Source organism: Sminthopsis crassicaudata, chromosome 1 (genome assembly GCF_048593235.1).
Source record: "Sminthopsis crassicaudata isolate SCR6 chromosome 1, ASM4859323v1, whole genome shotgun sequence".
Lineage (NCBI taxonomy): Eukaryota > Metazoa > Chordata > Mammalia > Dasyuromorphia > Dasyuridae > Sminthopsis > Sminthopsis crassicaudata.
The window spans coordinates 397,465,793-397,476,725 of NC_133617.1; the positions used below are offsets into that span (position 1 = coordinate 397,465,793).

General features: G+C 39.5%; 1 protein-coding gene across 1 annotated transcript; it reads right to left on the reverse strand.

Moving 5' to 3' along the window:
• Positions 1–3,532: 3,532 nt before the first annotated feature.
• LOC141549908 (uncharacterized) lies at positions 3,533–9,251 on the reverse strand. The gene is made up of 2 exons (XM_074279961.1): positions 8,950–9,251; positions 3,533–5,997 (listed from the first exon to the last, which is right to left on the reverse strand). Exon 2 carries the CDS (start codon positions 5,794–5,796, stop codon positions 4,864–4,866), a length of 933 nt encoding a protein of 310 aa, XP_074136062.1. The 5' UTR covers positions 5,797–5,997; positions 8,950–9,251; the 3' UTR covers positions 3,533–4,863.
• Between the last annotated feature and the right edge of the window lie 1,682 nt (positions 9,252–10,933).

Sequence of the window (10,933 nt, forward strand, 5' to 3'; positions counted from 1 at the left end):
AGAGGTTCACAATCTAATGAGGAAAACAACATGCAAATAACTATGTGCAATCAAGCTACATCTCAATTAAATTGGAAATAATCACTAGAGGGGCAGCTACATGGTGCAGTAGAGATTGCTGGAGTCAGAAAAATCTCATCTTCCTGGGTACAAGTCAGGTCTTGAACACTTAGTTGCCATGTAACCTTGAGTAAACCCTGTTTGCCTCATTTTTTTTTTCATGCTAAATAAGTTGGAGAAAGAAATGGCAAGGCTTTGTAGTGTTTTTGCCAAGAAATGGGGTCATGAAGTGCCATGATTGAAGACTGAAAACAGCTAAACAGTAGAGGGGAAACACTGGATATTAAGAGGTGTTGGGAAAGGCTTTCTTTAGAATATAGGATTTTAAGTGGAGCTTAAAGGCAGACAGGGAAGCCAGAAGGCAAAATTGAAGGGGGAACCACATTCCAGTCAAGGAGGACAGACAATAAAAATGTCCAGAGTTGAGAGATGGAGTGGCAAGAGTAAAAAATCTTGAAAAGTAGAGGAAGCAAACTAGGAAGAGTTCTGATTGCCAAAAAGAGAATTTTGTCTTTGACCCTGGTGGTGATTGGAAGGGAATTTATTGAATATGGTGGTAACATAGTCAGACCTGTGCTTTGGAAGGCTGTTTTGATAACTTAGTGGAAGATGCACTGGAGTAGAGAAATACTTGTGGCAGGCAGGTCAACCAGCAAGCTAGTGCATTGTACAGGCATGAGGTAATGAGGCACTGAATTAGGGTGCTGCTAGTGTCAAAGGAGGAACAAGTACATATGAGATGTTTAAAAAATTAAATCAATTTAACAGATTGCTATGAGGGATGAGGGAAAAGTAAGAAGTTGAAGATACTACTTAGGTTGCAAGCTTAGATAACTGGAAAGAACACAGTGCCTTTAAGAGAAATAGGAAAGTTTGGAAAGGTAGAGGGTTTTGGGGGGGTGTGATAAAAACTAGGTTTGGACATGTTGAGTTCATATGATATCTATAGAACATCTAATTCAAGATGTTTAATAGACAATTGGATATGAGACTGGAGGTCAAGTAGAATAGCAGGATTGGATAGACTTGAGAATCATTAGAAATGGTAATTGAATCTGTAGGAGATAATGAGATCACCAAGTAAAATAGTATGACCTAGGTGAAAATACAGAAAATCTTGGGAAGGTGAAATCAGAAACAATGAGACTACTTTTCTTATGTTTCTCTCCAACTGTGCATTTTCACTGGCCATTTCCCGCATCTGGAATTCTTTCCCTCCTCTCTGTTCTTCTAGCTTCCTTCAAGTTTCAGACAAAATACCACTTTCTACAAGAGGCTTTTTTTGATTCCCCTGTTAATATCAAGGAGTTCCTTCCCTCTGTTGATTATTTCCCATTTATCATGTTTATATCTTGTTTTTTGAGATCAGAGATCAGAGTTTTTGTTTCATTCTGTCTTTCTTTGCTTCATTAGAACTTAGCACTATGCCTGTCATATTAGTCAATAAAACTTGTTGATTTGACTTAACTAAGTATCCAGAGAATGGAAAAAGCTTTAGACAGTGCTCTATCCCTATTACCCATATAGGTGAAAAGCCTTATCAATAATGACTCCATCTTTAGTTAAAGAACACAGTTCATCAGCTATTGGAGGGAAAGTCTTATGATTGTAGCATTTATTAAAAAAAATATTTGTTAAAGACTTGTCTTTCCTCTATGACCCTAGGTAACACACTTTGGGGGAAAAACATATGGCTTGAGAGTAGGGGGAACACTGTGGGCCCAGTGACCTATGGTCACCAAGGTTGGTACAACCCTCTTACTTTCTTCAGTCTTCTCATTTTGTTTTCAGAGATCTGCTGTGAGATGTAATATGGTTTGCTTGGCCCCATATGTCACTAGCTTTTCTCACTGTTTTATTTTCCATATGTTCTTGCTGCTTCTATTTTTTTAAAATACCATTTACCATGTACTACTCATTGCCTTTCCTTCAAGAATCTGTGTAATAGTAAGGATAGATTTGTATTTGTAAAATAGGGATTTGAGTCTGCCTCAAGAAGTTGGCAACATTTGATTATAGTAGAATAGAATATTTCCAATAAAGTTTATCACTGAGCATCATTAATTTGGGCAAATTACATCCTTTCTCTGGCTGGGCTCAGTTTTTCTGTCTGTAAAATGACAGGACTAGACTAATAGGAGTCCTTCTAGCTCTCTGAACCCTGATCCTGTTTAAATTGTGCTTGTATTTTAAGTGTATCACCCTCAGTGTCAAAAATATGAATATCCTAAATATTAGGATATGACAGAAGGACCTAGATTACTCTAATGTTGAGAAGATGTGGCACTTGCTGGAAGATGTATAGGAATTGAATTCAGCATTATTGCTAGATCTTCTGAACTTAGAGAATGATTACTTTCTAATTTGCACATTATCTAAATAATAGAAGTTAACAACCCTCCCCCCCAAAAAAAAATTCTAGAGAAGGAATCTAACATTTTTATGTGGCAGAAAAACATTGACCTGTTTGTGTCATTTGATATAGGTTCTTTTTTGTTTGAAGAATGGGGTAAAGATAGAAGTAGATGAAAATCCTTGAAGGTTCTTTTATCTCTAAGATTCTACTAGTTGGCTATTTCACTGACATTTTTACTATTCTTATCTTTTCTTTCCTGCCCACCCTTTTAATAAAATTTCTCTTATTTGACTAAGCCTAAATGCAATTACCACTTGAGATATCCCCCTCTCTTTTGCAGGAAGCTACTACACAATATGTAGTCACCTACACACATTTTGAATTACTCTTTCTTTAGCATATATGATGTGCACATCCACATGAAGGTTCATAGAAATGAAAAGGTGTGTGTGCCCTTAGTGTGGTGACATTTTCACCACCAGCTTAGTCCTTATTATCCACTGTGATGTGACATCTGCCCTCTCCTTACTTAACGTTCCCATTCCTGGGATTATTGTAATTGTCTTCTATTTAATATCTTCCCTCTCTCATTTTCTTAATTTTCCTATTGCACTACGTGGTATGACTCATGTGCTCAAAAATTTCACTGCCTTCCCAATGCATAATGAAAAAAGACCAAACATAGTAACTAATCATACTTCCCTTTAACTTTCCAGTCATCTTACCTTACTCCTCATATTTTATGCTCTACCCAATGTAAAGTACTTGCTTTATTTTTTTTTTCTCCACATGGTATCTTATACCTAAAATACCTTTCCTGTCCCATCTCTTGTCAGTTTACTTCTAACTCATTCTTCAAGGCCCAGAACCTCCATAAAGCCTTACCTGATCTCTCCCAGCTAGAATGAGTTATTATTCTCTCCTCTGATTTCACAGTACTTTTCACTCTAATGCACTGAATTCCTATATATGTGCCACTGTGTGTGTCTGTATATGTCTCCCATATTATAAGTATTTGAAGATAGTTAGAAAAAGTAGTTGGGATACTTAATCTTAATTACCTTTGTATCTTCTCTAATGCACTGCACATTCCGATTTTTGAACCAAATTTTGAAATTACATTTAAATAGTTATGCTATAATTATGAGGAAAGATGATACAAAATCCAAGAAGCCAGTTATCAAGCTCCAGATGATGTTTTTGTGTCAGAAAAACCTTTTAAGGTCGATTATGCTGGAAAAGAAACTGAGATAAAATTCAGGGTGATCTCTGCTTAAATCCTGAATTAAGCCCAGAGTCTTAAGCTTCTGGTCTGGTTTCCTTCTGGCTACATCCCAGTTAGTTTAGTTGTCTATAAGCATTTGATACACAGCTGTCCAGTCACCTCATATAAGCACAGTCTACAATCTAGTCTTTAAAATTGCAAATTCCCTGAAAAGTGAGATATAGTATCCTCCCCCTTTCCTCAGGTCTTGCACATGGTCAGTACAAACTGAATAAAGTTCCCAATTTCATATCCTAAAGTGCCTAAGATTCATTTTCCAATGGGAGTGCAAGTAGTTTTGGTCTCAAGAGGCAGTGACATGAGAAAAAGACTGGGTCATATATTCCCCACTTAATTACCATCAGCTACCAATTTACAGATCGGTTCATTTAAGTCTCAATCCTTACCTATTCCAGTGGCTACAAAGTATGCTGGAAATTGTACTACTTATACTACTAACTGGAACCAAAAGTCCAATCAACCTTACATGAAACTGCCCTGATTCAGAAAGGATGAGTCTTTGCGTCACATATAAGCCCAATTTAGAGATTTTGAATGATTTTAAGGAGATCAAGCTCCTAAAACCTATTCTGGAATTGAGCTGTATTTTTTAGAATGGTCTTAGAATCAGCCTGGTCTCCTGAAAGAAATGAAGGAGGCCAGACTTCTTAAGATCCCTCCAACTTTGAAGGGAAAAGGCACTTTCTATGCCATTATATAATATTCTTGGGGGTATTTTAGGCAGGGTCAGAAGCTAGAGTAGCTATAGATGGTTCTGCTTCTAGACAGGAGTACAACAGTTTCATTTCCCATCTAGACCAAAAAGTCATTAAAAAAAAAACCATGAATTTTTCCTATAGAACTCTTATGTTCTCCTCAGGTCACAGAATGTAGAAATAGGGCATTATTTTTACATCTTCTTCCCCAAAACTTTTTCCAAGTTCCTGTAAGCTAATGATTTGGGTTCTTCCAAATTTTCAGGACTTTCTCCCTTCCTTCAGCAATGGTTCTCCCACTTTTACTGCTGGTTCATTTAAATATAACAGATTTTTCTTTGGCAACACAAATATTTCCCTCAACTTTTCCTTCTTGTTGTTATCTATTTCTTTCTAGATCTTTTTTAGGATATGCCTTCCATGTGGGTTTCCTGATGCTGAATGAGGTTGGAACCAGATCTGAAGCCTTACCCACACTGCAGGCATTTATATGGTTTCTCTCCCATGTGGGTACCCTGATGAGTGATGAGGTCGGAGCTTCGGCTAAAGGCCTTCTCACAATATGGGCATTTATAGGGTCTGTCTGGACTGTGGGTCTGTTGGTGCTGAAGGAGGTTAGAAGCCCGATTGAAACTCCTTCCACAGTCTGGACATCTGTATGGTTTCTCTAGTGTATGACTCCTTTGATGGGTCAGGAGGTTGGAACTCTGGCTGAAATTGTCCCCACATTCAGAACATTTATAAGGTTTTTCTCCAGTATGAGTTTTTCGGTGGCGACTTAGGCTGGTGCTGTGCTGGAAGTTCTTTCCACATTCTCGACAAACGAAAACCCTTTCAGAAGCATGGGTGCGTTGATGATGGGCCAGATTAGAGGGTCTGGCAAAGCTCTGGCCACAGTCCCCACAGGTGTAAGGCTTCTCACCAGTGTGAGTACGATGATGTTCCATAAGATCTGAACTCTGCCGAAACCCTTTGCCACACTCAGGACATGTATAAGGTTTTTCACCAGTGTGGGTTCTTTGGTGCCGAGTGAGACCAGAGCTCTGACTAAAGCTTTTCCCACACACAGAGCATTGATAGGGCTTTTCTCCTGTGTGAACCCTAAGATGAGTGTTGAGATTGGTAGCATCGCTGAAGCATCTTCCACACTCTGGGCAAGTATGAGACCTTTCCCCACTGTGGAACTTCTGAAGGGTGGGCAGACTGGTATATTTTCCAAAACTGTCCCCACATTGAGAACTATGATATAGTTTCCTTCCAGTGTGTGTTTGTTGGTGAGTCAAAAGGTTGGACTTCAGACAAAAGTTATTTCCACAGTCAGCACAGGAATGGATACTTGTGGAAAGGGGCTGAGGAGGAAAGGTTTCAATTTTTTTTCCCAAGAGCTGGTTTGGTTCCATCTCTTCTCCAAAATAACTCCAACAGTCTGATTTGAGGGAATCCCTTGAGGTTTTTCAGCCTCTGGCCTTTGGATGGGAATTTGGATAAGCTAGCTGAAGGCAACATGTAAGATTCCTCATTTCCAAGATGGGCCTCAGATAATATTCCATCAGATTGCTTTTCTGGAACTTCTCCCATTGGAATTTCTTCCTCTTTAGCTCCTGTAGAAAGAGATAAAACAGTCTGGGCCTGTTTCCTCCTTTGTCCCACACACACACACACACACACACACACACACACACATTATATAACACATATTATGTATGTAAAATGAGATATTTGTAAAGTGTTTAGTAGAGCACTTAGCACATAGCATGCACTTATTATATCCATGTTCCCTTTTTCCCCTCCCTCTTATATATGAAAAATAACTATCTGTCCATAATCTAGTCAACTTTCTCCCACCATTATCTCCTATTAATTCTCTGTGTCAGACAGTGACAATCCAGCCTGCTTATTTCTTCCTTTTCCTGAAAAGCAGCTTACATTACAGGACACTGATGTGCTTTGTTACTTGCTAGGCATGTTATCTTGCCTGGACCTCCTTTTCCTTCTCAGTAAGATGAGAGGCCTGAACTAGATCTCTAAGGTTCTTTATAGTGCTAATAGTCCATAATTATTTCTCTTGCTTCTTATTTTCTTTTTACTCTATTTATCTTCCAAGGCCCAACTTGTGGACTAGATTTAGGAGGTCATCTAGTCTAGTTCCCTCATGTTATAGGTGAGGAATATAAAACCAACTTGCCCAACATGACACGGAGTAAATCGACATGGAGTAAATCAACGCGGAGTAAATCGGAACTGATTTTTTTAAACTGATTTTCTATCTCCTAATTGGGAGGTTGTTTTTTTTTTTTTTGTTTGTTTTTTTCAGTTAGAATATTTACAATTAAGTTTCAGCCCTTTCACAAGGCCTTTCCCACTTGAGGCTAGAATACTCTCCTCTGCAGCACAGTATTTATTGTCCAAACTTCTTTTTAAGGATTTAATATTTTAGTTTTGTTATGTTCCTTAATGGCAGTGTTTTTGGGTGACATAATGGCTAGACTAGGGTTCAACTTTTATTTCTGACACTAGTTGTATGGCCCTGGGCAAGTTACTTAAGTGTTCTCAGGTTCAGTTACCTCATCTTTAAAATGAGGATAATAAAACCTACCTCAGATTACAAGAGGTTCAAATGTGATCATAACTATCTATAATTAACCAATTAATTGTTATACATTTCATTATTTGCTTAAAAGAAAGTCTCACAGTTATGCATATGAAGTATTCTTCAGTAATTATTTGCTGAAGGAATGAAAGGCAGGGATATTGAGTTTCAATTATCTGGCTCTAGCAAATGATTGTAGGTGAGATGTGAAGTTAAAGGTCACTGGAGCTGAGGAATCTCTGAGGAATCTCTGAGGAAGCAGGTATATGCACAAAGCACAGGGTAGAAGTACCAAAGGGAAAATGATGCAAGCTCTCAGAGTATCACCTGAGTGCAAACTCTTACTCACATCCTACTCTTCCAGATTCCATGTTCTCCTGTGTGAACCCTAAGGTGAGTGTTGAGATTGGTAGCATCACTGAAGCATCTTCCACACTCTGGGCAAGTATGAGACCTTTCCCCACTGTGGTCCTTCTGAAGGGTGGGCAGACTAGTATACTTCCCAAAACTGTCCCCACATTGAGGACTTGATATAGTTTCCTTCCAGTGTGTGTTTGTTGGTGGGTTCAAAAAATCAGGTTCAGTGGAAGAAAATAGGTAACTTCTGGAGTGCAGATCTTTTGGAAGAGGGTCTCCTTGCCCTGTTCCTTTTATTCTTTGTTTCTCTGATTGCTGCTTCTATCAGCCTTTGTACATTTAGATTTATAGACCTCTTCCCTAGTTAGTTTTTCTAATAAAAGTTAGAAACAAGCTTGGAGAGGGAGAAGGCATAAAAGAAAATGAGAGTCTCAAAATATTTCATATTTTTTCAGCACTCTGTACTGGTTTGAAGGCAAAAAGAGAATGGACTAGGAATGATAAGGCCTTGCACTGCTTTGGGTTGGGTGGGGTTAGGACATCTTTAAATGATTAAAGACTAAGCAGTCATAGAAGATGCCTCTGTAGTAGCTGAGGGTTCACTAGTACCATTTTTTCTTTCAGTTTTATTAAAATGATATCAACATAAAACAAAACAAAGAGGTCACTTCCAGAGAGGGCCTACCTCTCACAATATCTAAGACCTCTCCTTCACTTCTGTAAGACTCACTAGCTTTGGGGAGATTACTCAGTTTAAGTGTGGACAGAAAATAAGGAAGAATTCTCTTTGGGGGATAAACTAATCTGAGATAATTCTTGGTTGAACAGATTGTAAATTTCCTTAATAAAGAGTAAACTTGTGAACTATTACTCTGCACCTAATACACTGCATGTTAGTTGAATCACTGGTTTTGGTTCTTTTGTTTCAGGGTGCTGTGGTGGTGGTGGTGGTGGTGGTGGTGGTGGTGGAGGAGAAGAAGGGCAAGAATCGGGTAGGAAATGACAAATGCACAGGGACACCTCCAGCCCCACCCCAATTCGGTTCCAGAGAAGAAACTTCCATCAGTTTTCTGTTGTAATCTATTAGTGACAGTAGTTGTTATAACAATTAAACCGACATCGTTCATTTAAGTAGTATTTTCCCCACAACAGCGCTGTGACGTAGTTCATGTGGTATTAATGAACAAAAACTACCTTACGTAGGGATCTAGGATTTGGAAAGTGTTTTATGTACAGTATTTTGCTTGATCCTCACAAAAGTGACGTTAGGACTATAGATGTTATTACCCCCATTTACAGATAAGGGAAGGGGGAAGGAGGGATGGGCACCGCTAGGAGAAGATAATTTTTGGAAGCCAGGTTCCAAGCCCAGGGCCCCCAGACTCAGATCTAGGGCTCCTTTCACCCCCTTTTATAAGAAAAGGTTCGCATCCCAGGTATGTCATAAAGTCACCAAGCGACCTTCCAGGGTCTCAATTTCCCCCAAAGTTAAATAGGAAGAAAGGGTGGGTTGGAGACTGATCTCTAGAATATGAGCAGTCGTTTGAAAGATGCTCTTCTTTTAATTCTCAGCTACAGACATACAAAGGTGCTCAGTATTACTCACGGGGCGGAAACGAAGACTTAATATCCCGCTTTTGGCTCAGTCAACTCTGCGGAGCCAGAGAGGATTTTTCCCAGCTGAGCATGCGCAGGCCTGCCTTCAATTAGTGCACAGACACCCACAACCAACCCCTCGAAACTTCAGGCACGCCTTTTCTAACTTGGCTCTGCAGTTACTTCTGCGTTCCCTCTAGAACCCCAGGCCTCAGCCTCCACAATGTGATTCCCCCTCTCTCAGGGGGTTTCATTGCTGAGGCTGGGGGAGACCGATCCGGAATGATCAGAGCAAGTAGCCGGAAGCCCCAGTATGGCTGTTCCCCCCTACGGAAGCATTTCCTGCCACTCTAGGATGATGGAGGTTGCTTTCGCTCTATAGTATCTTGACTTGTTCTACCCTTTCAGTTACAAGTAAAGCTCAGGAATTTGGGGCTAGAGAGAATATTCTGGGGACAGTTGAAGGGAGAGGAATCCATATAGAGGCACTAAACACGTGTTTTTGGAAAGGCGAGAGAATGGGTTTATCTATGTCAGTCAACCAGATGGAAGTGCAGGGTCACTCCGAGGCTCAGAAGCTTTGACCTGCCCTTTCTTTCTCGCCTGGGGCCTCTGTACGTATTGGCAAGAGAGAAGTAGTATAAGCATTTTCAAACAGTGTTCTCTGATGGCAAATGGAAATAATTCATTTTTTAGGGGGCTGCCCCAAAAATATTCCAGGAGGTTCCTGGATCAGTTGCTGGAGGAGACTGCCACGTGGTGGATGGGTCAGATATTGCAGCCATTTGCGGGGTAACTAAGTACGGCCTGTTGTTTTAGAAGGTTGCGATTTTTGCAACCAAACTGGCACACGTTTGTGTCAAACAGTTTACACACACGCGTGTATATTTCAGGGCTCTTATACTTGCTTTATAAGTATTTATAATTGGTTTAATTCAGACTTTCCATAGTTGAGTGAGCAGAGGGATAATATAGACCCTCAATACACAATTATATCAAGTTCCTTTAGGCACATGCCTGTTTTGATACTTTCAAGGGTCGACCCCAACCCAGGAAAGAAAAAGGGAAATGAAAAAAAAAAAAAAAAAAGGAGGGAGAAAACTTCCAAACTAAAGAGAAAGAACTACTAGGGAGTCAATCAACCCCCTTCCTATGGACCTGCAGTCTGTAGGCATCCTGGAAGAGCTCTCAAATATAACCACCACCACCACCATCATCATCACTAACATTTGTACAGCACCAATTATGTGCCAGACCCTGTGCTAAGTACTTCACAAATATTCCCATTTGATCCTCAGAACAACTCTGGGATTTAAGTGCTACTATTACTCTCATTTTACAGATAAGGAAACTGAGGCAAATGGAGGTTGTGTGCCTTGCCCAAAGTCATATAGTGTATGTCTGTGGTTAAATTTGAACTCAGGTCTTTCTGATTCTAGGACCTGTACTCTGTCCATTGCGCCACCTAGTGGTCTCATAGCTTGCCTCTGTAAGTGCAGAACGTGGGATAATGGGTCATAGGGCTACACTGATTTATTGTGGATCAATTAAGGATGAATACGTTGGCTCAGCACTTTGTACAGCAGATCCTTTTGTGCTAGGACTGGGAAAAAAGAGGTGTAGGGTCTCCCTGTCTTCAGGTCCAGCTCTCTATTTTTTTTTTATTAAGCAACTATTATGTATAACAATATACTATATGTATATTAAATTAACCAACTACTATGTAACAAATACAAAGTATTTTTATATATCTTGGATAACAAGATCTGGATTTCTTTGTAGAGAAATTTGATAGATTTTTTTTCCCACACTCAACCACTTTCCATTTTATGCTAGATGAATTAATATTGTAACAAATGTTGCAACAAATACATAGTAGTTATTTAATAATTAATTGTTAAATTGAAGGGGAAAAAAAGAAAGAAGGAGGCAGAATTATTCTTTTTTTGGGGGGGGGTTCTGACAGATCAGAGTACAAACTACAGAACTACAGT